At 51.7% G+C, this 28,000-nt stretch overlaps 1 protein-coding gene across 3 annotated transcripts; it reads left to right on the forward strand.

Annotated features, from left to right (window-relative positions):
• Positions 1-36: 36 nt before the first annotated feature.
• Positions 37-28,000, forward strand: Vps37c (VPS37C subunit of ESCRT-I). Of its 3 annotated transcripts, XM_037204745.1 has the most exons (6): positions 41-116; positions 5,236-5,333; positions 19,418-19,516; positions 23,693-23,864; positions 24,677-24,759; positions 25,986-28,000. In XM_037204745.1, the coding sequence occupies exons 3-6, from the start codon at positions 19,424-19,426 to the stop codon at positions 26,697-26,699; spliced, it is 1,062 nt and encodes a 353-aa protein (XP_037060640.1). In that variant the 5' UTR covers positions 41-116; positions 5,236-5,333; positions 19,418-19,423; the 3' UTR covers positions 26,700-28,000. The 3 variants fall into 3 exon arrangements, with proteins under 3 accessions (XP_028740073.1, XP_037060640.1, XP_037060644.1); XM_028884240.2 differs by lacking the exon at positions 5,236-5,333 and having other exon boundaries at positions 37-116; XM_037204749.1 differs by lacking the exons at positions 41-116; positions 5,236-5,333 and adding an exon at positions 11,002-11,205.

A 28,000-nucleotide genomic window follows, 5' to 3' on the forward strand; every position in this document is an offset into this window, starting at 1 on the left:
CGCGGCCCGCTCCCGGCGCGGACTCGGGAGGGAGTCACATCCGGCGGAGGCGGGGCTCGCGGATCCCGGAAGTGCGGGCGGCGGCTGATTGCCCGCGGTGGCGGCGGCCCCGGCAGGTGAGCGCCGCTGGGGAGGGTCCCGGGCGGCGGCGGGCAGCGGCGGACGGTGCTGGAGGCGTTGCCGGCGAGCTCAGAGGCCCCTCCGCCTGCCGCTCTGCCTGGCCGGGGCCCGCGATTGGGCGCAGTGGGCGCGTGACTCCCCGTGGGCCTGCGCCCCTGCAGCGTGGTGGGAGGGTTGGAGGGTGGGAGGCTGTCCTCGCCGGTCGCCTCAGCTCCGCCCCCTCCCACCTATCCGCAAACGCCACGCAGCCCTTTACCCACTGTAATAACAACTTGTGGTCAGTGTGTCATTGAAGGCCTCTTTGCTCTTTGTACAGATGGAGAAACTGAGGCCAGTGTTGTGTCTGACTTGCCCCCGCGGCGTAGTGGGGTTGGAGGGACTCTGGCCTTTGACTTGATGGCCTGTGTCTTTCCCCGGAGTAGCAAGAGGGTGGGGTTCTGTTCTTCCCATATCTTCTGAACCCCGACTTGGACTGTCCAACATGGTCGAGCCGTCCTGGTTCCTGGGCCTTTCAGGTGCAAAGGACAGCGATGTATGGTCCCTGGCTCCATGTGCCTGGTTCTCCTTTGTTCCCCCCTCACAGCCGGTTAGGGGTGTTCTTCCACTTCTTGGGTGTGGGAAGGCATTCCCCGAGGATGTGTTTGAGTTACTGGTAGAATCGACTACATCAGAGTCACAGCTCTTGAGTCCAGCCTATATACCTTGTCACTCATCCTGGGGTTGCCCACCTTGAACCCCGGAGCCTCACAGAGCCCCAGGTCTCCTTCCTTGCTCCCTGCCTCTTATCCAGGAGTCCACTCAAAATGTGCCACTCCACACTCAGTGACTGTCAGCCCTGCAGCTGGAGATGGGGGTGACACAGGGACTTAGGAAGGAAAGATTCTTATTTGGTTGGGGCCCAGGAGGGACCTGATCTGGGCTGCTGGGTGAAATACTGGACTCTGAAATGAGTCTTTGTTCTTGGCCGTCATAGTGCCCAGAAAAGCCTTTTTCCTAAGATTATCTTGGAAGTCTGGCCTTGTGCCTTTGTAATTTCCATTAAGTAGAAAACATGATGGATTGCTTCAGTGGGGCAGATTTTTGTTGCTCTTTTGCCAAGCAGCAGTTCTGATTGCTTGTGTGGCTGTCCTTTGCTCGGTACTGCCCTTGGGGTGTTTTGAACATACTGGACAACAGAGAACACCTCTGAGTGACTGGTGATCCCAGTTTACGGAGGTGTTGAGATGTTAGGCCACTTGGCTAGTGTCAACAACCAGTGGGTGGCTGGCTGAGTTAGGATTTTTAACCCTCTTGTCTCTTTTCAAAGCAAATGTACCTTTAACTCCTAATACTGCCTTCCAGTTGCCCTAATGTGTTGGAGCTTAAGAATTATCTATGATGTTGAAAATGCAGAGCCCCATTTCTGGAGAGTCTTGTGATGTTATCGGAAGGGGACCCCAGGAGTCTGTTTTTAACACACTGGGTGATTCTGATCTTAATGCAAATTTGTAGATTTTCTGGGCCACTGGAGCTTGGAAGTGAGATGATTCTCAAGATTCTTGGTGCCTTTTGCTTATTTCTTTGGCATATGCTAATGTGCCATTAAAAGGGCTTTGAAATAAATAGACACATGAATCATTCCTGGACACTGTTGGCTAGTAGTAGTGGGGTTTTTCCAGACTGACCAATGAGGTCATTGAGGACCTGTTAGTGCAGTTATATTGCTATTGTGGGGAATTGTGTTAGAAGTTTCCTCTTGGGATCTGGAGTTTCCAGAAGGTTCTTAACCTGTCCATGCCCAGCTTGCCCTGTAACACAGATTTCAGTGATGGCCACTGTCTTTAGGTTGAGCAGCCTTTGGAGGCATGGTCCACAGATCTCTCCCTCCATTCTCTGCTGTCTGCTTTCCCTAGCTGTCTGGAAGACAGGGACTATCAAACAGGTTTGCCTTGATTGAGCTGGGGCTGACAAGTGAGGCCCTGGGGCTTAGGATGGGCTGGGGAAGGGAGAGTCTCCACCACGAACTTCAAGACAGGTAACTTCAGCGGGGTGGGCCTGCGCAGTGAAACCCTGTGAATGCTTTAACTCCCACAGCGAGGTGTCTCAGCAGGTTCCACAGCAGCAGAAGGAGCTGGCAAGGATTGTGCTGCTGCTTTATTCTCCTGCCCATAGCCAGCAGCTTCTCATTGGATATCTCTGTGAACGGAGACTTCCTGTGCTGCGTGCTTTTCTCGTTTTCTGTGATAAAATACCTGGACACAGGCAATTGAAAGGAGAAGGGTCCCGCCGTCCATCCCCCGTCCCCCGTGCCCCCGTCCCTTCAGAGTTCAGGGCACACACCATTCTTGTAGGGATACGTTGGTGGCAGGAGCTTGAGGTGGCTCATGGTGCCGCATTGTTATCAGGAATCAGAGAGTGACAGATGCTGGTGCTCAGCTCATTTTTTCCTTTGTATTCAGTCCGGGACCTCAGCTTAAGATGCTGCTCACAGGAAGACTTACCTCAGTTAAGGGAATGTAGGTAATCCCTCACAAGCGTGCTCAGGGGCGTGTCTCCTTGGTGATCAGAGTGCCTGTCTAGCTGACAGACCATCATGGCTACTTCTCATTTTGTTGTTTTTAGACTGGGTCTCATGCAGCTCAGACTGGCTTTGACGTGCTGTGTAGCGGAGAGACCTTGAACTTCTCACCTTCCTGCTTCCACTTCCCCAGTGCTGAGATTACAGGCGTGTCCCACTACACCGGATTTATGTAATGCTTCGTGAATGCTGAATAGGCACTCTACCAACTGAGCCAGGCCTTAATTTGAATTGTTTTAAATTGGCTGTGACCCCTGCTGTGTCCCAGAATTGCTGTGGTGTAGCTTGGTAAATGTTCTAGGGAGACTTGGAAAAAAAGTTGGTTCTGCGGTTGTGTGTGGAGCATTCAGTGGTGAAGTCCAGCCCGTTGGGAGTGCTGGCTGCTTGTCTTCTGGGCCCTACTGACTTTCTCTTGTTGTCACCAATCTATGGGGTTGAGGGTTCTTCTGCCCTGATCTAATGGAAATGGAGAGTGGACCAAGCGTAGCTTAGGGTGCCTAGCACCCTTCATTCCGAGTATTGTAGCTTTAGGTAAGCGGCCTAGCACCCAGTATATTGTGCTACAGCTCTTAGCCCAGGGTGCAGGGCCCCTCAGCTCTCAGTGTTACTGCTCTGGGCTTCTTCTCAGCAGCAGGAACTAACTAGTAGCAGGAACTAACTAGTAACTCTTCCTTAACCTCTGCCTCCCAGCAGTGGAGGCTCACAGACCTCCCGCAGTACCAGCCCTATTTCTCTTGCCTTTTGTAGTTTCTATTCTTACTTTCCACGGCTCTTCACCTGCGATTTGCACCCCACTGCCTCTCACCTTCCCAGCACTTCCCCAGTCCTTCATCTTTGTCTCCGTCTCTGTTCCTAGCCAGAAGACTCTTCTGCCACCTGCTAGCTGCTGCTGGGTGTGGGAGCTGGCAACCCCGGGAGTCGCCTGTTCTTCATGCAGTCAGCTCAGCTCACTCTACTTTTGGGCGATAAGACTCCCGCAAGGAAGATCCTTGGGGCCTATGCTGCAATGGCATTCAGGGACAGCACAGGGGATCCAGGTTTCCCAGACAGCTGCTAGAGAGAGAGAGGACAGGTTTCCTTAGCTGGCCAGTCGGTCCCACATGCTCACTAGCTGTCCTGGGTCGGGGCAGAGCTCCTCCCTGACTGGGTTGAGGATTTGCTGCTATGAGGTCCCTTGTGATGAGGTCAGAGTAGTAGCAGAGGACCCGGTTATCTGGAGGGCAGCCTCCGACAGACACTGCCGTGGCCTCAGAAGCCAAGCCTCCCTAAGTCAAGCCTTTGATGAGGCAGCGTCTTTGACAGTCACCGTGGAGTGACTGGGTCTGGCTTGGGTCTCCTGCAGGAGCTGGTGGCTGGATTGGAGTCTTGGCAGCCATAGGGGGTTAAAGCACTTTGATTGGCAGCTTACAGAATTGCGGAAGTGACAGCTTGATGGGCAGCTTGTGTACTTTTCATGAAAATGGGTGTTGCTGAAGTCCACTGTCCCCGGTGAGACTTCTGGAGTGGAGGAGGACATGGTGTTCCTTCCTGACAACCCTTATCTCAAGCTGGGAGCCAGGAAAGATTGACAGTAGCAATTCCCATTCTCCTCTGTCCTGCCCAGCCTAGGGCACTTGTCCAAGCACCACTCTGGGTAATTGCATCTGTGGACTGCTGGGAAGAAAGGGTCTGATGGCTATCAATCAAATCCTGACAGCTTCCATAATTTAAAAGGAAAAAAAAATTAAAGGAAGATCTCTTCTGAAATTAACATTAACATTTTTATTTATTTTATTTTTTTTAAGACAAGATCTTTCTCTATAGTCCTAGCTGTCCTGGAATTCACTATGTAGACTGGCCTTGAACTCCCAGAAATCCATCTGCCTCTGCCTCTTAAAGGCTGGGATTGTGTTTTAAAGTTAGGGTTAGTATAGTTGACCAAGACTGCAGAGGAACCCTGCAACTTAGTAACAAAAGCAGACAATTAGAAAGTGGACGAAGTACTTGAGCAGTATTTCTCCAAAGAATATATGACTGACTAGAAGTTCCTAAAATGATATGCTTGTATCAGAGAAAGTACAAATTAAAATCCCAGCACAACACTAGTCTACTTGCTGGATGAGCATTGAAAATAGGAAATAGCCTGGGTGGTGGTGGCTCAGTCTGTAAAGTGCCTCCCATTGCAAGCATGAGGACCAGATCCCCAGAACCCGTGTAAAGGCTGGGCATCGTGGCTTAAGCCTGTGCTGGGTGAGGTGGAGACAGGAGACAGGAGACTCTGAAGCTCATTGGTCAGCCAGCCTAGCCAAATCAGTTGGCTTCAAGTTCACTGAGAGATCCTCTCAAAAAATAAAGCCCGAGAGCCACGGAAGAAAGATGCGCAGATCAACCTCTGGCCTGCACTCAAAAACTCGCGCGTGCGTGCGTGCGTGTGTGTGTGCGTGTGTGTGTGTGTGTGTGTGTGTGTGTGTTTTGGTGGGAATGTGAAGTGGCCCAGCCACTGTGGGAAGCTGTACAGTGATCCCTCAACAAATGAGTTAGCAGTCTGACACAGCGGTTCTGTTTCTGCATCTACACAGAAGAAATGAAAGCAGGAACTCCAGCAGCCATTTGAGCATAAACATAGCAGTGTTGATTCTGAGTTAAAGACAGCCACGCCCACAGAGTCCACGCACAGGTGAGTGAATGCAGAAATGCAGCACATACACCGGGCGACCAGAGTCCAAGGGTGCTACATGGAGGAAGCTCAGAGATAGCATGCTGTGTGAGATGTGATGCCCAGAGAAGGACAAAATTCTCTTTTGTTTTGTTGATACAGGGTTACTCTGTGTAGCCCTGGCTGTCCTTTAACTCACTCTGTAGACCAGGCTGACTTTGAACTCACCTGCCTCTGCCTCTACATGTGCTACCACTGCCTGGCTTTTTTTCTTTTCTTTTCTCTTCTTTCTATTTTTTTTCTTTTTCTTTCTTTCTTTTTTAGACAAAAGTCTCACTGTATAGCCCACTCTGGCCTGGAATTCTCTGTAATCCTTCTGCCTCAGCTTCCCAGAGTACTGGGATTCCAGGCATGAGTCATCACATGTGACTGTATGGTTTTTTGTTTTGTTTTTCCTAGATTAGTTGGATTCATTGGTGGTGGTTGCCAGAGTGGGGACAGGGAGAATAAGGTGTCAGCATTTAATGAGTACAGGTGTGGGGTCCCGAAAAGTTCTGGAGATACAACAAAGTAATTGTGTCTAAATGTCAAAAAATGTATACTTTACCAGGTGGTAGTGGCCTTTAATCCCAGCACTAGAGGGTAGGGGTGGGCTTAGAGGCAGGCAGATCTCTGAGTTCAAGGCCAGCCTGGTCTACAGAGTGAGTTCTAGGACAGCCAAGGGTACACAGAGGAACCCTGTCTTAAAAAACAAAACAACAAACAAAAACCCTGTGTACTTCAAAATGACTAAAACGGGACCAGTGAGACGGCCTAGTGGTAAAGGTGCCTGCCTCACTGCCTGAACGACCTGAGTTTAATTCCCAGGAGCTGCTGCTTGGTGGAAGGGGAGAACCAACTGCAAGCTGTGCTCCGACCTCCACATGTGCTGAGGCACACACGCAGTCATATATGTACACATATACACATTATAAATAAATGTAATACAAGCTTTAAAATGACTAAAATGGTAGGCTCTGAGTGTTACAATAGAGACTAAAACCTATGGCACAGCTTTCAAATCTTATAAGCTTTTTTTTTTAATTGAAAATTGATTTCTTATAGGCAGCATACAAAAGGGTGTTGCTTTAAAAAAATCCGTCTTAGCATCATTGCCTTTAAATTGTATTTCATTTTATGTGTGTGGGTATTTTGCCTGCACGTGTGTCTGTGTGCCACTTGTATGCCTGGTGCTCATGGCGGTCAGAAGAGGGCATCAGATCCACTGGAACTGGAGTTACAGATGGCTGTGAGCTGCCATGTGGATGCTGGGAACCAAACCTGTATCCTCTGGAAGAGCAGCCAGTGCTTTTAACCACGGGCCTTCCCTCCAGCCCAACTGTTGCCTTTTAATTGGGGGTTTAGTCCATGTTTCTGTGATGGAATCTTGTTCTTTTCCATCTACCCCACGTTTTTTGTTCTTTTTTCCCATTTTTGTGATTTCTTAGACACTGAGTTGTTTTTGTGGCCTTTCTTTTGCTTCCTGTGTTGGTTTATAACAGGAACATTTCTTTTTAGCAGTTACTTTATATGTATGCAGTGTGCATTTTTCATTTGTCACAGCCTGTTTCTTTCTTTCTTTCTTTTTTTTTTTTGGTTTTTCGAGACAAGGTTTCTCTGTGTAGCTTTGCGCCTTTCCTGGATCTTGGTCTGTAGACCAGGCTGGCCTCGAACTCACAAGAGATCCACCTGCCTCTGCCTCCCGAGTACTGGGATTAAAGGCGTGCGCCACCACCGCCCGGCCTGTCACAGCCTGTTTCAAGGGTCCTGTGCATCTTCACCTTCAAGGTTGAACCTTGCATATCACCCCACCCCACCCCACCTTCAAGCTACAAATCCCACAGGCTTTTTACACGGTTGTGAGGAGATTTAAAAGGAAGAGATGAGTCTCCTTGTTTGTTGGTTTTGGGGGGTGGGGTGGGGGTGTTCTTTGTTCCTCTGCACTGATCTGGGTCTCCCTCTCCTTGCATGTTCCTTCTGTCTTGCAGATTTCCTTGAACATGGTCTGTAGTCTGTTCTGTCTGCTGAGGAATTCTTTCAGCCTTTGGATGGCTAAGGAAGTCTTTGTTTTTGGAAGACGGTTTCCCCAGGCTGCAAGTTCTAAGCTGGCCTCTTTCAGTTCTTTAGAGTCTGTCTGCTCCAGTGTCCGCTGTCTGCATTGTTCCGTAGGCGCTGTCTGCCATCAGTCTGTCTTCTGGTCTTTGTGATGTTTCTTTCCCCATCTCTAGCTGATTTCTTGTCCCTAGGCTTAAAAGAGTTTATTTTTCATGTATTATATAGATGTTCTGAGGTACCAGGCATTGAATCTTGGGCTTCACACACTGTAGGCAAGCACTCTACCCCTGAGCTACATCCCCATCCAGCAATTTAATTGTATTGTGTTCAGTGTACTTTTCTTCGTGTTTCTCATTTTGGGATTCATTGAATTTTTTTTGGATCTATGGGTTATAGCTTTCATTTTCAACCATTAATTGTTCAAGCCATCATCCTGTCCCCCTCCCTGTCTCTTCTTTGAGGACTTCTGTTGAATGCACAGGAGTGTTTATAGTTGTTGGGCATCTCCACTCCAGCCCCACTCCCCCATTCCAGACCCTACCCCGAGAAAGCCCGCCAAGGGTCAGCTCCTACCTGGAGATGCTCAAGACCACGCCTCCAGGGTATTTAAGACTCGGGCCCCTAGACCTGTCACGTGATTTCTGTCCTGCTTTCTTCCCCTGAGAATCATGGGTGGGGGGGTTGCTCATTAAACCTAGACTTTTAATTTGGCTTGACCTGATTTATTGCATCAGCAGAGAAACCCATTATCAGGGTATGGAAACCTTTCAGTAGTCATCTCCCAACTTTCCTATTCTTTTTCTCCCATCATTTCCTTTTCATGGTTCATTTCAAATAGTTTCTGTTTGGATAATTTTTTCCTCCCTGCAGAATCTAATCTGTTGGTTGTCTAGTCTAGAATATATTTACATTTATACATTCATACTGTGTTGTTTATCCCTGTAGAAATTTGGCTCTTTACAAAACCACTGTCTGAGTCTGTATTTCCTGAGCTCAACCTTTTAGAACCTGTGCTTCTTGAACATACCAAATATAAATTTGATTATATTACATACATACATACATATACACATGAAATATGGTTGCTATATTAATGTCCTTGCTTGCTGATTCTGTCACCTGTATATAAAGGTCTACTTTTATTGATTGCTACAGGTTCTGTTTTAGTCTTTCTCTGGTAAGTTCTGACTAGAGGTCAGATGCCAGTTTTACCTTGTTGAACATCATATCTGTTGTCACACATCTCTGGATTGTTTGCAGGTATGTTGTTACTTGAAACAGAACCTTGAAAGCAGACTTCTAAGCTTTATTGGCTGTGGTCAGGTAGCTCTTAGAGCAGAGCTAGGTTCCCCTACTACTGAGGTAATGCCTTCTGTGGTGCTCTAACAGCGGCTGTAAACACAAGGCCTTCCCACTTACATTGGCCATGCTAGTACTAGTTATCTTGAGCAGGGCTGGCTGGGACCTGGGGGGATCCTCTGCACATTTCTGGGGTGTTCTTTCTATGTAACTCCTGTTCCCTGGTTCTCTGCCCTGTGAATGCTGGCAACATTGGCTTTCCTGGACTCCCAAATCCTTCTTCCCAACTCTATGTCATCTTGGATTGTAGGAGTAAGCTGGGGCAACTCTAGAATTCACTTTGTCTTGTTTCCCTGAGCATCATTCTTCCAGGCTGCCTAATATCCAATATTGAAAAGCTGTTCTGCCTTTGTTTTGTCTAGCTTTTTAGTTCTTTGACATTGTATGTGTGCAAGTGGGTGTGTGCGTGTGTTATGATCTAGTTCATGCTCCTAAAGTGGAAATCCCTTAAGCACTCATTGAGTGCCTGATGTGTGTTCAGCAGTGACCTGCATTTTGGGATGCAGATGTGAGTGATGCACAAAGAACTTAGATTCTTGCTGGACAAGCATGCTGTTTCCTAACAATAAATGCTGCATGATATTTATAAGGGATAAACAGGAAAAAAGGCAAGGCCGCATGTGTTTACAGTACCTTGAGGGCTGGATCTGGGTCTTACTGTCATTATTTATTGTGTGACTAGAAGTGTGTTCTGTGCTGGGAGAAGGTTAGGCAGGGGAGTTGGGGTGAACAGAGTAGCTCATGGATTGTGGAGGGCTCAGAACTATCTAGAAAGGGAAGTTGAGGGTCAACAGATCGTCATCAACCAAGCCAAGGAGCACAGATTTGAAACACCAAGACACTAGGGAGCCATGGAAAGTTTGGTAGCAGGGCCATGAGAACTCTGAGTATTCTCTTGAGGTTTCTGTGCATGTGGAAGAGAGCTGAGTCCTTTGGAACCCAGGAAGTTGCCTCTGGAGAGGCTGGTTTGTGGTAACAGCCACCTTTCAGCTTTGGTAATGGCCTTCGTTAGTCCTTCCAGAGTCAGAGGTGGGTAGGAAGAAGTTCTCACTCAGTTTCTCATTTTCTTTGCCTCTCTCATTACCCTCAGTGGACCCGTCTGCCTGCTTATGACTCTGCTCATCCCAAAAGTTCATGTGGCTGGACTTGGCACTGGTCGGAGTAGGCTCTGCAGCCACCCCATATCCTGTCAGCCTGGGATAGCCACTGACCAGCCATAGAAGTAGTCCCATTGATGTGGACTTTGAACAGAGGCACCTTATGACCCAGGCCTGACCTCCATCTTGATCTTTCTGTGTGGCCTAGAGGTGTGGAGTGGGAGATCGGACAGCCGTGTCCATGGCCTTCAGAGACAGTGGTCAGGACACAGCAGAAAGGACTGGAAGCCTGTGTGTGGTCATTGAGAATGATTTTCTTTCAACTCTGAGCCACGAATTAAGGAAGGAAGAGAAGGAAGAGGCCCTGCCAAGGGGCTGAGTGTCTGTCAGGAAGTTTGAAGGACTGGGTGCCTATTTAGACACCTGTTTCTTGATGGTTCTATTGACTGACGATGAATGCTATTGATCTGGTCAGATCCAGTCATCCACTTCCATCACTCTGTTGGCAGAGGAATCCAAGTTCCTGTTTTTAGAGTCCACATGGGAAGTGCTGAGGGTAGAGGTATGACTGTATAACTGGGCACTGCGCCAGCGTAGCCATGGTGAGCCCTGTCCAGGAGCAGGGTGGTAGACGTTTCAGGCACTAACTTATTTCATTCTTACTGAAGCCCCCTCTAAGGGAAGAAACTAAGGCATGGGGAGATTGTATTGCCTGTCCAGGCTCCCCAGCCAATGAAGGCTGCTAGCCTTCCAGATGCTAGGTCTACCCCACGGAGCTGAGATATGGGAGAGGAACAGCTCTGAGTGGCACTGTGTCTCTGGCCACTGTGGCCCTGGCTGAGGAATTTGGACTTTAGCCTGAGTGCTGGTTAAGGCTCCACAGTGTTCGTTGAGGATTGTGTTATGTTGGGTTCTGAACATAATCTAACAGGCCATGCTCCTCGGAGGATGGCTGAAATCTGTCTCTAGTAACCATCCTTTATTGCGTTTGTCCCCACACACTGGTTTACAGTCATGGTGAGGTGCGTTGAATATGTGAAGAGTGTGGGCAGCTGCCTGGCTGCCATACTGAGCCATAGTTCCTCCTTGTGAGGCTGGGGGAGGACACAGTCTATTGTAGTCGTTTTCTCCTCCACAGAAAGAGGAAGGGCCAAGGCCACTCCATGGTTTGTGCTTTATTTATGGACTCAGATTGCCTTGGATGGTGCTCTGTACCCAGTGAGCACTTACTGAGAGCCGTGGAGATTGGCATCAGCCTATTTTGCTGCTGAACTCATCTTGCGGTCGTAGAGAGGAACCAAGACAGGTGGTTAGTCCGGTGTGGTCCCCTCTTTGTTCTACTGGTAAGATATCACAGCCAAAAGGGGGCAGGAGAGTGGACTTGGGTGGTGAGGGCCAGTGTCCGCAGAGGGGGCGCAAGTTTAGCTTCTTCCTGCTTCTGGCAAGAGAATGGGAAGGGACAGCTGGCCCCAGGGAGGCCAGAGGGACCCAGTAGACTTGGGGAAAGACCAACCCAGAGGGGCTGAGTGATGATAGAAAGGAAGAGGCTTTGGAGGTGGGAAATCATCCTGGAGCCTCCTGTGGCAGGGCAGGGGTGGCAGGACGGTGCTCTTCAGAGACTGAGCAACACCGGCTAAGGGAAGCTCGATGATTGGCTGTTGAAGGCGAGTGCCATCTCTGGCCTGAAGCGGCCCACCGAGGCATTGGGGCGACTTTGAAAAGCTGATGTAAATAAATGGTGGCTGGAGGGAGAGAGAGGCTGGAGTCGGACGTCTCAGGAGTCCGGGTAGGATCCAGCAGGTTTGGGAGGAGTCCCTAGCACATGGGCTGAGTTATCGAAGGAAAGCAAGGAGTTGGCCAGAGACCCTGCAGGTTGCCTTTGTTGGGGGGGGGGTGCCCAGCCAGCTGGTGGGCAAGCCTGCTTGGTATCAGAAGTCATCCGCCATTCCTAAGGGTGAACTGCTCATCCCTCCAGTAATGCCTTTCATGGGGACTCTGCCTTAGGCAAAGTAGGGTTTTTTTCCAGTGGACCTAAGAACAGTGGGCCATTGTGTAAACATTTACATAGAGGAGGCAGTTTCTTTCACAAAGCCTTGTCCTGAGGGATTGCATTCCCTCACTCGCTGTGTCTACAAGCTTCTATTAGCAGACTTGTATTTGTGGACTTCAGCTCACGTTGATGTGGGGCCTGTTTGAGAAAGCCGCACCTGGTTGCTCTGTGGATGTGCCAGCTGGAGGCCCGGCAGGGTTGACAGGCAGTGTTTGGTAACTGTAGGTTTGGGGGTGTTGTGTGTTGGAGTCTCATGACCCAGTGTCTGCCTAGCAGCTTTCCAAGTTGTTTCCTTCTCAGGAAGTCCGTCCAGCCCCTTGACGATGGCGGCATCAGATGGGAAGCTGGATGAGAAAAGCTGAGTAAGTCCCCAGAAAAGGTGCAGCTGATTCAAGTCTAGATATGCTTTGCTATAAAGTTCTGGTCTCTTTTCGGCACTGGAGGATGGGGAGAAACCTCCTGCCCCCAATCTCAGCATTGCTTTGGAAAGAGTGAAAATCTGGGCAGGCAAGACAATCCAGCAGGTAAAAAATGTTTGCTGCACAAGCCTGGTGACCTAGGTTTGATCCCTGGAACACACACCAAGTTAAAGGAGAGAAAGAACCAACTCATGAAGTTGACCTCTGACCCCTCCCCCACTCACACACCAATAATAAACAAGGAATGAAGGGTGGCTTGGGGGTGCTGCTCAGTGGTAAAGCTCCTTCCTCACTGAGGGTTCATTTTGGGTTTTGTCCTGATGGGATTTAGAATCGCCACATTTCTAAACATTTCTGGGCTCGCCTGTGAGGGATTATCTAGACTAGGTTAATTGAGCTGGGAAGACACACCCTAAATATGGGTGGTACCATCTCTGTGTCCTTAGCGTGGATGCCTCCAGCTCTTGCCACCATACTGTCCCCACCCACAAGGAACCATATGCCCCGGAATGTGAGCCAGCAATCTGTAGCATGAATCCTAATTGGTCTTATAATAAAAACCTGGAGCCAGATATTGGGCTTTATGCTGAAAGGTCAGAGAGACAAAGGAACAAGCCACTAGAGAAACTTCTCACCACTATCGAATCCTCAGGCCAAATGTTAGACGAGATCCTGTCTCCACGAATCCTCTGACTGAATGCCTCTGAGTCCTCAGCCAAAAGGCTCTGAACTCCTGTCTCCTCCTGCCTTATATTCGTTTCTCTGCCTAGCTACCACTTTCTGTCTCAACCTTCCTAAATCTGGGATTAAAGGTGTGTGCCACCACTGCCTGGCTCTGTTTCTCTTTTAGACTGGATCAATCTCATGTAGTCCAGGGTGGCTTTGAATTCACAGAGATCCAGATGGATCTCTGCCTCCTAAGTGCTAGAATTAAAGGTGTGTGCCACCACTGCCTGACCTCTGTGTTTAATCTAGTGGCGGCCCTGTCCTCTGATCCTCAGACGAAGTTTGTTAGAGTGCAAACACAGCATCACCCCAGCAACCCTTCCTCCCTCCAGCCACTCTTGTGGGATACTTATCTCAGTAGTGAGTGACACAGCTAACACACCTGGTTGTCGGGAGGCCTTGGGTCCCATCCCCAGGGGGGTGGAAATGGCGGTGGTAATCTCAGCCCCACAGGGTTTCCCTTCTGGGGCTTATATTCCAACTTTTCAAATCACAGGCAAGATCAGTTCCACTTTGCTGTGGGTTAGGGAGATGCTTTTGTGTTTCCCCTGGGAGGCTGGGACTCCCGTACTTGGGTCCAGGGCTGGAGTCATCCTAGGAAACAAGAAGTAGAGCATTTAACTAATGTTTCTGCATTAGATTGCAGGATTAGGAAGGTTTCCAAGGCAACAGAAGCTGTCTTTGCCATTAGGGGTAGGACAGGTCCAGTTCCCTATAACATGCACTCTGTAGGTTGCTATGGTAGCAACTTCTGCCCTTGCTTTTGATGGAGGGGGGATTTATGAGAAACTGAGGGGCGTCAGCTCTCCCTACAGTGTGATACCAGGCTGGCAAGTAATGTTGGCTGGCTTCGATGAGGGGAGGGATGGAAGCTGAGCCCACAGCACCTCATCACAGAGATGGTTTAGGACTCAGTGATGGCAATTGCTTGCCTCTCTTGCATCCCAGGCCTTCAGGAGCTGCCCCTTATTACAGTACCTTCAAGAGGCGGAGTGAGTGAGCTCAAGGGGTCTCTGCCCATTTCCCAGCTGGGGAACCTGAGGTTCAGGGGCTTGATGGAGCCTCACATGGTAAAGACTGGTGGAATCAGAGCAGGAGCCCAGGTTAGCTGTCCCTAGTTCTGCTTTTCTCTGAGTCCTGTGGAGGGGAGGGCAGATTGGCATGAACCAATTAGAGCTGGGGGTGCAGATGTGCACATCAGCCCTGCTGCATGGTCTGCATGGTGCATTTTGGTTTCCGTCCTTCAGTGTGTTCGGGAAAGGACCTCAGATTGCTTGCAACTTTGTTTTGGTGCTGAGCAGTCAGAACAGAGCTCCTGGAGTGAGGATCACAAGAGTCATTGTGTATTGTTGCTGTTGGGAACCAGTCTATTGAGCCCACCCCGCACTCCTGTGCCTTCTCTGAGCAGTTGGCTGCCTCTGCTGGGGTGTGGCCACAAATAACACCCCAGTTGGCCTAAATCCACTGGTTCTAATCTGGCTTATGGCCTTACTATCTGGGTCACATTGTTTTGCCATTGTTCAAAGCATGTGGAATGGTTTTGTGAAGATAGGAAGTCATGAGAAGAAGGCGAAACCAGCAGCAGGGCATGAAAAGAAGGTGAAACCAGCAGCAGGGCTGATGGCCAACAGTAGACTACAAGGCCAAGGCCACCAGGAATGCAGCCTCCTGGGTCTTCAGTGTGTGTTCCCATCCCATCTCCACTCGGGACGTCGGAACGTGATATGGCGTGGGTCTCCCTCCTTTCATCCCTCTGCTTCCCCACCCTTCCACTTTTCTGTGGTCTGTCATCCCCGTGTGCGTGGACACCAGAGGGCGTAGTGTAATTTTAGGTACAGCCCCTGGGTTTTGTGGCCCGCCCCATCTAGATTGGGCCTTGTAGCTTTCCTGGGGAGCTGGCAGGCCTGGCACAGCCATCACCCTCTCCTGCAGGAGGGGCTGGTGTGGGGTCAGATTCGATGGCTTTACTGGGGTTCAATGTCCTCATTCCATGCTTGGCCTCGGACTTGTGGGCCTGGCCTTCACACATGGCTGTAGCTGTGACCTTTAGTGAAGGTAGAAAAAGCAGAGGATGCCAAAGTTTTTAAAAAAGAAAAGGAAAAGGCAGGGATAGGATGGGGGTGGGAGAAGACAAAATCAAGCCTTAGCACAGGCAGCTGGGACCCATTTCCCCCTACCGTGAGGAAGAGCAGCCTGGCTCCTGTGCTGATACTTCCCCACCTCCTGGCAGTCTGATCACCTCCCGAGGTATCTTGTCACCTCCGTAAGCCCTGTGACCCTGCTGTACCTGTGATTGTTGGGTGTCACCTCCGTAAGCCCTGCGACCCTGCTGTACCTGTGACTGCTGCACAGCTGCCTCCCGGCCGCCAGCTCCCCTGGTAGGATGTGCAGCGGCCCCACAGGACCCTCCCGACACCAGCCCCCTCTCTGGCCTCTGCTGCCCCAAGCTGTCATCCTTCCCGCCTCCCTGTCGCCACCTTGCCTCACTGGGCCACACCTCAGGCCTCTTCCTCACCCGCGGTCATGTGTTCACAATGACTTTTGAGCTTTTAAAAAGGCGTTTTAGGAACAAACCGAGTTCTTTGAGCGGAAGAAGAAAGGTGTTTTGTTTTTTCATGTGTCTGCTGGGCCAGGCTCATAAAATCCAACATGTTTATGTACTTCCCTGTGCTGTGATGTGGACAGCATGGGTCTTGCAGGCCGTACTTGCATAATGATGCCTATTCCGTACAGGGATGAAGACATGAGGACAGGCTTGAGCGGGTGGGAGGATGGGCTGGTCTGCGTCTGCGCCTTGTTGAACTTGTCCACCATCTGGCTGATCTGGCATTTTCCTTTCTTCCTCCACCCTTCCTAGGCTCACTCTGATTGCCTGTGAGCAGGTCTGCTCTGTGCCAGGAACTGGGAAGACAAAGATGAATGCCCAGGGCCTCACCCATTCTCACATCGCCCCCACTTCCCCTCCCCCAGCAGTCCACTGCACTGTCCCCAGGGGGTCACCCAGCATCTCAGTGCTATAGCGGTCATGGGAGGAAATGTTGGTGGCAGAGTCCTGGCACTGAGGCCTCAGGAAATTGGACTTGCCAGCTCTCTAGAAACAAAAGCCTAAGGACTTGTTCCCTAAAGAATATATCACCATTCCCTGCTTCCCTCCGCTGTGATACTCCTGGTGGTTTTGGCCACTCTGAGAATCTGTCTGCCATGTTGGCTGGCTGGTGGCGGTTAGATGTTGCTAGCCGCAGAGGCCCAGGCCCCTGGCCAGTTTTAGATAGCTGCTCCGTGGGTCTCCAGTAGTTTCTCCTCACCTTTTCCAAATGGTGGCCCTGAACAAGTGCTTGTTTGCTCTCAGGCTCTCTGGGTGGCTCTGAAAAGTAGGTAAGATCTGACTTGGGAGAGACCAGCCCCTGTACCATCCAGTGGGTGATGCTGTGAGAATTTCCCAGTCTGTGCCTACTGGACCAGGGATGTGCTGATGCGAGGAGCCACCTCTGGCCGAGAGGCAGGAACAGCAGGCGCTGGGGTAAGAAGCAGTGTGCTGCTTTTGTGGGCTTGTGATCCCTCATCTTGGGCTTGGTCTCCAACACGCTCCTGGGGCAGAGCAAGTGTGCCGCAGGAAAACATCGGAAGACTCTCAGGCACTCTCAGCTCCGCCCAGGGCTCTGCTGAGTGGGCTTCTGTGGGGAGAGGTCCTGGCGTTGCTGGGGTTGCTACAGGGACACTGCTAACCAGCTCTTTGTGTGTGGTTAGCCAGCTGCCTTCCTGCACTTGGCCCTGAATGCCAAAGCAGCAGACTGGCCTTGGGGGGCAGAGCTGTGCTAAGTGCGGCTGTTGCGGCCCAGCAAGTACTTGGCCGAGCCACCCTGGAGGCCACTGTGATCCTGCATAATTTCTGTGGCGGTCAAGTCTTTGACCAGCATTTGTTCTTGTGCTGAGCATTGATCTTGTGTGTTGTGTCACTGGGCCTGAGGGAGGTGCTGTCATTCGGTCAATTTTACGGATGAGGAACCCTGAGGCTCCAGGAGCTTCCACTTGGGTGAGGACATTGCTGGCATGTGGGAGAACTGGTCTTGAGCTGGGTCTGCATTACTAAATCTGTACTCCATGTGTCTAGGTGCCTGAAGTCTTTATTTTTGAGCCTGGACTTGAACTCACTATGTATCCCATGCTGGCCTTGAACTCCTGATCCTCTAGCTTCTACCTCTCTGGAGTACTGGGATTTCAGATGTGTGCATCCCCATGCTTGGTTTTATACTGTGTTGGTTAGGGATGGACCCGGGCTCTGTGCCTGCTCGACAGGTACGCTGCAAACTGAGATACATCCTCAGCCCTTTTGTATTTTTTTTTTTTCTTCCTGAGACAGAGCTCATAGAGTCCAGGCTGCCCTTGAACTCCTGATGCCCATCTTCCAAGTGCTGGGATTATGGGCATGTACCACCATGCCTAGTGAGTCTCAGCGTCTTTAAAGTGCTGTCTCTTTTTACCACAGGGACACTTGGGTTTTGGTGGAATGATGTTATTTTTCCTCAGAGCTATGGTCCATCCCAGGGCCACTGCTTCTCTGTTCTGGCTTCTAGACTCGGGGCTTTGGGTAGCAGTGTGAGGTATACACACAATCATGGGTGGGATTTTTGGTTCCCTTCCTTTTGGGTCTTTTTATTATGAAGAATTTCTCTGTAAGAATTTCCTTCCATCCTTTCATATGTATTTGTGTGTGCATGTGGTATGCACGTTCATATATGTGTGGATGCACATGTTCATACATGCATATGTAGGTGTAGGTCCAAAGGTGATGTTGGAAGTCTTCCTTCCTCTCTACCTCATTCACTGTGGCAGGGTTTCTCTGTTAAAGCTAGGGGTCACCATTATGGCTAGTCTGGCTAGCCAGCTGGCTCCTAGATCCCTGACTCTTATCTTCAGAGGACAGGCCAGCTGTATTGCCGAGCCTGAATTTGCATGGGTTCTGGGGATCCAAGTGCCTGGGTGAGATAGTGTAGGTCACACTGTAGATGCTCGGAATCTGTTGCCTCCTGCGTGACGTAGTAAGTGTGGAGTTACCCTTTCTTAGACCAGCTGCATCCATGGCCGCAGCACGGGCTGTGGGCTTCTGGGCTCTGCCCCAGCTCGCCGGTGCGAGGCTTGGGTGGGTGGACACTTACCTCCTGGTGAATTTCCATGCTCGTGTAGAGGCTGGGCAGCGTGGAGCCCTCAGGAGACGATGGCTGCTGGGGCTGCCCCACTTCTGCGCTCACAGGCGCAGGGTGACCATGCTGTTTGTTCCCTAAACCAGCACACCGGGAACGTGGGAGGAGACAGGTCAGGCCTAAACCAGGATGAGGACCCGGACAAAGGGAGCTTGTCATCACTGCTCACTACTTTCTCTCCTCACCTGGGGATGCCATTCCCTTCCCATTAGAGACGGGAAGTTGAGGCCCAGAGAAGGATGCTTCTGTCTGTTACCTTGACTCTTAATTCACAAAGCCTGCTTGGCTGAGTTGTCAGCACGGCCCTCGGGCAAGCTCTAAAAAAGGAGGGAGAGGGAGGGCCCTGATTTCCTCAAAGGTAGAATTTTCTGGAAATAGCAACATTTATAACGAGAATAGTCAACATGAATGCTCTAAAACCCATATATATATATATAGGAAGGATAAGAAAATGTAAGCATAAGCGTGGAGAGTTGTGTCAGCAGAAAGGAAGAGGATTCCTGGTGTGTTTGCTCCCTCCTGGCTGCCCCTGGACTTTTCCCCAGGCCAGGCTGTGACTTGTCACACAGATGACAGAAGGCCTTTGGGACAGTGTCAAGGGGAGGACTACCACCTCAGGCTCTGTCAGAGCAACCTCCTGTCTGGGTCAGCGGCTTCCTTCCCCTGTGACTGCCCATGAAGGTGATTTGATGATTTATTTCCCCCCTGTTCCAGTGAGGGCATAGATGTGACAGTTTGCGTCTTTGACACGTGGAGAGGGCTGCAGTTCCAGGATACTTAGGGAGACCTCAGGTTGCCAGAACCCTAAATATAGCAAGCAGGGACACAGCTGGGCCTGTGGTGTTGAGGGCTGTAAAGTCCTGTAGTGTAGTGGGGCGGGGGATGGGTGGGAAGAAGGGGTGTTTAAATCAGTTCAGACAAAAGTAGTCATGTTCCAAGGCCTGGGGCCAAATTTAGTCTGTGTCCCTGTAGCCTGGCCCTCTCCCGCCTTTTCCTGTTAGCTCCATGCCATCCAGTGCTCTGGCTGCCAAGTGGCTTGCACAGATCTGTCTCAGGGCTCCAAGATGTGTTCACAGGTACCCACGCCTCTCCTGGGCCCCTCCTGTGGAATGACTCCTGGTGACCTTCCCTCAAACTGGGTGTTGCTTTATGTTCACAGGGGAAGATGGAGGGGCTGAAAGACAAGACTCTGCAGGAGCTGGAGGAGATGCAAAATGACCCGGAAGCCATCGCCCGGATGGCCTTGGAGTCTCCTGAGGTACAGGAGGCCGGCAGTTGTCGCTTTTGCTCTTCCTCCTTCCTCTTCCTCCTCCTCTCTCCTTCCTCTTCCTTCTTCTCATCTTCCTCTTTTTTGTTTAAAGTAATTGGTCACTTAATGTCCTCAGCAAACTTATTTATTTTACTTTGTGTCTGTTCGTGTGCGCCTGATGTATGTATGTGCACCAGGTGTGTGAAGGAACCCATAGAGGTCATCTGAAGATGTCGGGTCCCCTGGGATGAGAGTTACTGGGAGCCACCATGTGAGTGCTGGGAATTGAACCCCGATCCTCTGCAAGAGCAGTTAGTCTTTGAACTGCTGAGCCTATCTCCAGCTCCACTTAAGGTCTTCTTAAGATTTCATTACATTGTGTGTGTTTGTGTGTCTGTGTGTGTGCGCGCGCGTGTGCGCGCGCGCGCGCGCATGCCTGGTATAACTTGCAAGAAATGATTCTCTTTCTGTCATATGGGTCCCAGAAATTGAATTCAGGTTGCCAGCTTGGTGGCAAGAGCCCTTACTACTGAGCCATCCCACCTACCCTAACAAAGTACTTCTCAAGGATGTTTGCCTAACAGGATTCACCTTGCTGTTTGGTGAATTCCACCTTGGCTCACCTCATTATAGGAGCCCTGAGGTTTCAGGCCAGGTCCTGGATCCTCGGGGAGTCTAGCGAGTGATAGGGTGTCCAGGGCCCACCTTGGACTAGGATAGCCAGGGACCCAGATGGCCCAGGAATCTTCACCCTTCCAGCCTGAGTCTAGAGGCAGCTCCCTGATGTACTAAGGAGGGGGTACCCATTTTTCCCCATTGGCCTGTGGGACCCTGTGTCCTCATACGACTCTTGGGCTTGAAGAGATTATCCTTGGCTGGGCTAGTGCTCACTCATGTTTGTGCTGTTTCCCCTGGAGCCAGCACCCCATCTCTAAGCTCCTAGTCACAGGGTCCTTACAGGAAAAACCATCACCCTCGTGTCTGCAGAGCTTGACTTGGTCCTCCCTGTCACCATCTTCTGTGACCTTCCTGTGAGATGGAGGTCAGGTGACTGATTGTGGCCACCCAGTCAGAAATGCCCCCAGGTCCCCCAGAGTGGCTGCAGCTGGTCATTGGCCTGGAAGCGCTGTCCCCTGCCTCTGTTTGAGGGAGGAAGAGCAGCTCAGATAATGCTGGACTCCTCTGATTGGCACTCACATGTGCCTTTCTTTCTCCTGGTGAGCAGATGTGGCATGTGTCGTCTATGAATTCACTGTGGTGAAGAACAGGAAGTTGCCCAGCCAGCACCCCATCAGCCTCCCTGGAGCCCCCCCTCTCCACAGGGGTACACGTCCCCACCTCTGCTGTGCTTTCTGCTGCCACTTGCTTGCCCACCCTGGTCAGGCCTCTGCTGGGTTAGAGATGACCCAGGGTTGGTTAGAAAGACGTTCTCATAGGCAGGAAGTAGGTCAGGTCTTTGTGTGGCTCATCTAGCAGCCCTGTGTCAGCAGCAGGGGAGCAGAGGTCTTGGTGAGGCAGCAAGGCCTACTCTTATGGTGGGTTAGGCAGAGTTCTGACAGAGCCTTGTCTTACCTGGCACATTCATCTGCCACATACAGGCTGAGTGTCCCTTACCCCAAGTGCTTGAGACAAGAGTATTTCAGATTTCAGATTCCTTGGATTTTGAAATGTTTGTGTAGATTTACTAGTTAGGTCCCTAATCCAAAAATGCGAAATCTGAGACACTCTGAAATCCAGAACACATGAGTGTCACATAGGCACTCTGAAATCCAGAACACAAGAGTGTCATTGAAAAAGGTCTGCATCTTAGATTTTGGGTTGCTAGATTAGGATGCTTGGCCATCAAATTCCAAGGGTCTCTTTATTTTGTCCTGTTTCTGTGCATTCACCTACATGTGCATACCTGTGCATGCATGTGCATACATGTGCATGCATGCCACATCATAAAGTGGGGAGGTCAAAGGACAACTTTCAGGAATTGGTTCTCTCCCACCATTGGGAGCCAAGGACCCAAATCCAGGTCAGTCAGGCTTAGCCACAAGTACCTTTACCCACAGAACCCACAAGTGTTTCTTCAGTCAGTGATGAGCAGCAGAATTAAGGGAATTCCAGGCTCGTCCTGCAGAGAGTGGAGCCGGACAGAGCAAGTCTGTACTCAGTTCTCGTCACTGCTTCCAAGCTGAGCAAGTCTTCACCCATGGGAAAGCATAGGTGCCTGGAAAGGTAGGGATGCCGCCTCATGGCCAAAGGGCAGACTGGACTTTGTGGTGTAACCATGTCTGAAGAATTGAGTTGAATTCTCTGAGGGGGAAAATACTCACTGTGGGACAGACAGAAGCAAAGTAGGGCAAGCTGCTTAGATTTTCAGAAAGCCTTTGGCTGGCGGTAAGGCAGTAATTGTGTCACGGTGGGAGCGTGAGAAGAGCAGACACAAGAGAACGGTGGAGGGGCGTTCCTCTGTAGGAGAGGGTGAGTCCAGGCAGAGGAGAACGGTGGAGGGGCGTTCCTCTGTAGGAGAGGGTGAGTCCAGGGCTGCAGCCCTGCGAGCTCTGGAGAGCTGTAGAACTTGGCTGGCCTTGTAGGAGTGCTTTGTAAGAGATGAGCTAGTAGGGAGGAGTGGAGATGTGTAGTCAGGCTCTAGAGAGGGTGGCATGGCCTGGATGTAATGCTTCAGACCCAGGGGAAAGCCATGGACATAGACGGATGCCCAAGGTCATGTGGCCCAGAAGGGGCAGGCCCCACCCTGAGTTGACCACACAAGTAAACACAAGTGTCCCAGGCTTTTTAAAAATATTATATTTTCTGTTTGTGTATAGATGTGTGTATGTAGATTTGTGCATGTTTGGAGCAGTGCTTTTGGAGGCCAGAAGAGTCTGTTGGATCCCCTGGAGCTGAAGTGGCAGGTGTATGAGCCACTTGACATGGGCACTGGGAACCTAACTCAGGTCCTCTGGATGAGCAGTATGTGTTCTTAACTGCTGAGCCATCCTCCAGCCCCCTGGGCTAACATTCAAACTCACCCGTTTCTCTGCTCCAGTGCCAGTGAGCTTGTCCAGTGGTTAGACAGGGCGTTTCTGGGTGGACAGCAGACAGTCAGGTGGAGGAGCTCTAGACCTGGGCCCTGGCAGCCTTGCCTGTGGAGGAATAACTGCAGTGGTCCCTCGTTTTAATAGTTAGCAGCCTGCTGTGGGCTGTAGGACTTGAGACCCTGAGCAGGGATCCGAGCAGGGTCGCCCTTCTGGAAACCCCTTGTCCAGGATGCTGACTGGCGTCCCGTGGCTGCTGTAGGGTAAGCCCGTCTGGTCTGCTGTGCTGCGTGCTGGCCAAGGTGGAGTTCTGGGTTGCAGGACCCTTTGTTCCCCTATGGAAGCTGGTCTTGCTAACATGTTCCCTGATTTCTGTGGCCAGTGCTGAGCCCCCTCTGCTGGTGCCACATGGTATTGCGATGGGATGGTGGCCCATCTCCAGCTCTCTGAGTAGCAGATAGCTTCCTATGTTAGGCCTGCTGGGCAAGGTTCCAAGGCTTCTGCCTGCCTGGCAGTTAAATAGGGGCCTGAATGAGGCTCAGTGATGCTGGCTAGGGAAGCATTTTTAGCAGAAGGCATTCTGGGAGTATCTGTAGTTCTGTAGACCATGTATGACCTGGGAGGCAGGGATGTCTGTCCTGCTGCAGAGTCTTGGGCTGCTCCAGGGCCCCCTGTCTCAGTACCTTTGGAACCTCATGGCACTTCTAGCTTGTGGTCTGGCCTGGGCTACCTGAGGTCTCCCTAGCAGCCTCTTTGTGTGCATGTATGCACAGCATGTGTGTTCATGTCTTGTCACTTTGAAGCTTGGGGACCAGTGACTGGGACCTGGGTCTCATTCCTCCTTGAGGAGTGGATCTTCTCCCTTACCTGTGTCCTGCCCAGCACAGAACCACCTGCAGGTGCTTGTCCGTTGGCGGCCTTGGGTAGGTGGTTAGCCTTGGTGCCTATTTCCCATGTGTCAGCCTTAGAGGCTCCCTTGATCAGGAGGAGATGAGGCTCCTGGGTCACAATGTATGGACTTTAAACCCAGGCTCCTGTGACTGTGGGTTGAGCACCAAGCTGGGTATCCCCAGGTGAACACTGAATCCAGAAGCCACCCCCACATCCCAGGGTGACCAGTGACAGTTGTGCTTATTGTCACTTGTCTTGCTTTCCTTAGGTTCAGGACCTGCAGTTAGAACGAGAGATGGCACTAGCCACCAACCGCAGCTTGGCAGAGCAGAACTTGGAGTTCCAGGGTCCCCTGGAAATCAGCCGCTCTAACCTTTCAGACAAATACCAGGAGCTGCGGAAGCTTGTGGAACGGTGCCAGGAACAGAAAGCCAAGCTGGGTAGGAACAGCTGAGTGTGGACATGCGCTCTGGGTGTCTCCCCCGCTGACTGACACAGGGTTCCTGTTCGACGAAGGACAGCAGCCACTGTGGCCCACTGTCCTCCCCGCCCTGGGCAGAGGGCTTTGCATGTTCTTGCCCAACAGTGTGGAAAGAAAGGTGTAGGTACTGTGGTTAGTCTAAGTTTTTGAGTATTTATATTTTATTGTATACGTTGGTGAATTATGTGTGTGTGTGTTAAAAGTGACCCACATTTGCTCTTTTTATAGATGAGGAAAACAAGGCCTGGAGAGATTCAAGGGCTTGCCTGAGGTCATGCCTCTAGAGTTGGGTGGAGTTGGGATTTGCAAGCCTAGCCTTTAACAGCCAGCATCCCTCCAGCCCTGGACCTGGGATGGGAGTACAGGCAGCCAGCGTCTTTGACTGCCTCTGCCAACTTGGCCATCTTAGCCCCGAGCCTTGCAGAGCTCGAGGCCTTGTGGATAGGAGGGCTCCCTGGATGGTTGTGCCTATGGGGAGCTACTTGGCCAAGACCTGGGCTTTCTCCTTGAGCTCCTCTTTACTCGGGACAGCAAATGCCTACAGGAATCTAAAGGACCCCACAGAACCACCTGCAGGAACTCTCTAGTGGTCCCTGGTGTGGCTGAGCCCAGTGCTCACAGAACCAGCTTTAGGAACTCTACAGTGGGCCCTGGTGTGGCTTGGCCCCAAGCACATAGAGGACATGCCACGAGCCTTTGCTGAAATCAGAGTTCTCAGCTTTAACTAAAGCAGTGCTTTTGAAGTGTTGACCTCTCTGCTCTTCCTTCCAGAGAAGTTTTCCTCAGCACTGCAGCCCGGGACCTTGTTGGACCTTCTGCAGATCGAAGGCATGAAGATCGAGGAAGAGTCTGAGGTGAGATGGGGAGTGGCAGGCACCCTGCTCTCTTGAACAGGACGGCAGCCCCGGAGCCAGGTCTCATGATGGGCCCAGGAACCACAAAGCACAAAGGTTTAGAATGTAGGTAGAGTAGACGGCCTCTGGGGTACCAGTGGAGCACGTTCGTTAACACAGTACAAGGAGGCATTCTAAGACCCCTGGTGAGCGCTCACTTGGGTGAGCACTCACTCACTTGGGTGAGCACTCACTTGGGAGTAGACAGGACTGCTTCCCCTGTGCCTGCGTGTCTGTGATAATGTATATAGTTTGTCAGCAGGCCCAGTGAGGTATTGAGAACAGTAGCCCAGTCGACAAAGTGCTGCCGCACAAGCACGGCACCCTGAGTTTGCTCCTCCACACCCGGATAAAAAGCCAGGCTCGGTGGTACACGCTTGTCTTCCCAGGGCTGCGGGGAGAGACGGGCAGATGCCTGGGCCTCACTGGCAGGCAGGCTAGCTGAATTGGTGAGCTACAGTAGAGACCTGGCTCAAGAAATAAGGTAGACAGATCCCGAGGAACGATACCTGCGTTGGCCTCTCGCCTCCACGTGCACCATGTGCGTGTTCACCCATACACAGGTGTACTCACACGTGCAAACACACACACGGGAACGGGTCTAATAATAGAACGGTTATGACAGTATTTTATAATAAAAGTTACTTAAAACTTACAGATTATTTCTAGGGTTTCCCATGCAATGTTTTTGGACCGCCAGAGGACCTCTGGTGACTAGCTGGAGTTGTGGTTAAGGGGGCATTACCATACCAGGACCCCCGCTGAGTCAGGAATGGGTGACTGCCAGCAGGCCCCAGGGAGCTCGCAGACATGGTTGGCTGGTGGTACAGAGGGCACCCCAGCATTTGAGGCTAGGCCCCTGCTCCTTGCCTCTCTCTGCTGTGTCCTCCCTCTGGATGTCCCTTTTGTCTCAGTGGGCAGAGACTTGTTTGTGTTTTGCATGGAGGCAGCTTTCAGGCGTGCAGCCCAGGCGCCAGCAGGCAAGTCACTTGCATGGGCCCAGCTGCTGAGCAGACTTGCAGTGACCACCAGGGGCCTGGCATAGTGTTGGGCAAGGGGACGGTGTGACTGTGGAAGACATGGTCCTGCCATTGGGGAGCTGGCATTCTGGCGAGGGAGCCACTCTGAGTGGGGGCCAGGGAAGGCTGTGGAAGGCCTCTGTTGTCAACAGGTCTTGTGTCCTCTAGGCCATGGCTGAGAAGTTCCTGGAGGGTGAGGTGCCCTTGGAGACATTCTTAGAGTCCTTTTCCTCCATGAGGACACTGCTGCACCTGCGCAGAGTTCGAGTAGAGAAGCTCCAGGATGTGGTGAGGCGGCCCCGCGCTTTGCCGGAGTTGGCTGGAGATGCCCCTCCACCTCGTCCACCGCCTCCACGCCCAGCACCCCAGGCGACACCCCCTGCGACCGAAGAACAGCCTCCACAGCCCTCTGTTGTGACTCCCTACCCTTTGCCCTACAGCCCATCCCCAGGCTTGCCTGTGGGCCCTACAGCTCAGGGGGCCCTGCAGCCTGCCCCCTTCCCTGTGGTGTCCCAGCCCTCCTCCTACGGTGGGCCTCTCGGTCCTTCTTACCCATCACCTCAGCCAGGACCCAGGGCTGCTGCGGGCTACTCTTGGTCCCCACAGAGGAGTGTGCCACCCCAGCCTGGTTATCCTGTGGCCCCAACTAGCACCTCTGGTCCAGGATACCCCTTAGTAGGAAGCCGAGTTCCTGCTCCTGGGTATCCCCAACAGCCCCCCTACCTCCCATCACGAAGCAAACCTCCCTACCCGACACAACCTCAGCTCCCAGGCTTCCCAGGACAGCCACTGCCTCCAGTGCCCCCTCAACCTCCATATCCTTCTGGGCCAACCCCTCCCTATGGCTTTCACCCCCCAGGACCTGCCTGGCCTAGGTACTAGCCCTGGTCCCTGTCCCCCTCCTCCCTTCCATCCGAACCATAGCCTCTGGCCTCCATCTGCTGAGATTTGAGGTTGACTCTGAAAGTGGCTGATGTCCCTGCAGACGTGACACACAGGCCCCCTGAAAGGCCCTGGACGGTGCAGCATGGGTCCTTCTGGGAGCTCCTTCTGCCAGGGACCAGCTCAGCCCATCCTGAGGTAGCGTGGTGGGCGCCCAGGACCTTCCAGTGTCTGCATGAGCGAGTGTGTTCATGTCTACACAGCGCCCTGCACTTGCCCCTGACATCTGCCCCAGTGCGGTGATCCCGATGACAGGCAGCCTCTCCCTCGGAACTGGGCATGTTTCATGTGGAACCAAATGCTCTGTCTGTCTGTTTAAGGACGATCCATCTCATTTACCACAGCTGGGTCGAAGGAAGTAACAGGAAAAACAGGGACGTTGAGTCCTAAAAGCCATAATTTAGCTGCTCTGCCAATGTCAGGCAAGTGTGTCCCGTGTGCTGGTTGGAACCACAGCAGCACCAGTATGGTGAGAGAGCTGGGCAATGCCAAGGGAAACCCAGGCCTCGTGTGTATGGTTGGATGTCCTAGGGGTCACCCTGGAGCCCCTGGCTGGAGTGGAGGACCCGGGTTACCTCCTAGCCACCCTTCACTCCTGGGGCCCTCTACTTCTGGCTGGCTTTTCTGGGGTCCACCCACCCCTCCACTCCTTTAGTGCCTTGAGTCTCATTTGCTAGCAGCCCCTCCCTCTGTCCTGTGTAATTCCTTCCTGCCCCCCATGTCCCTGCAAGACAGATACCAGACCCGCCCTCACAGAACCTCCCAGTGGTGCTCCCAGACACCATCACTACATTGGGGGTGGTTTCACTATTCTCTGGTCTTCAGAATGTACAGGGCAGGCAGGGATTGTGAGCAGCCCCGGCCCGTGGCGGGCCAAAGCCTGTTTAGTAATGAAAGTGACTACACTATCCCGAAGGCAGGCGATGTATCGGTGTGACTGGCCCAGATGTGAACCAGGTCTCAGGGTGGAAGTTGTATGTGCCTTGAAACAACCCCTGCCTGGGGTACCCAGCCTCTGGTGGGCCAAGGTGCTGGGGGTCAAGGAGGAACCCCATCTTCTGGTGCCACCCTGCCCACAGACCACTGCCCACGGGTGCATTACCAACTCTGCTCGCTTCTCCTAAGTTATTTATAAAAAGGAATCACTAATGGAGCCTGTGGTCTACTGCTGCTGAACTGGATGAGTGACTGCCCGTTCGTTTGTGTAATTGCCATAATAAACGTTGATGAGTTCCCTGGTG

Source organism: Peromyscus leucopus, chromosome 1, assembly GCF_004664715.2.
Source record: "Peromyscus leucopus breed LL Stock chromosome 1, UCI_PerLeu_2.1, whole genome shotgun sequence".
Classification (NCBI taxonomy): domain Eukaryota; kingdom Metazoa; phylum Chordata; class Mammalia; order Rodentia; family Cricetidae; genus Peromyscus; species Peromyscus leucopus.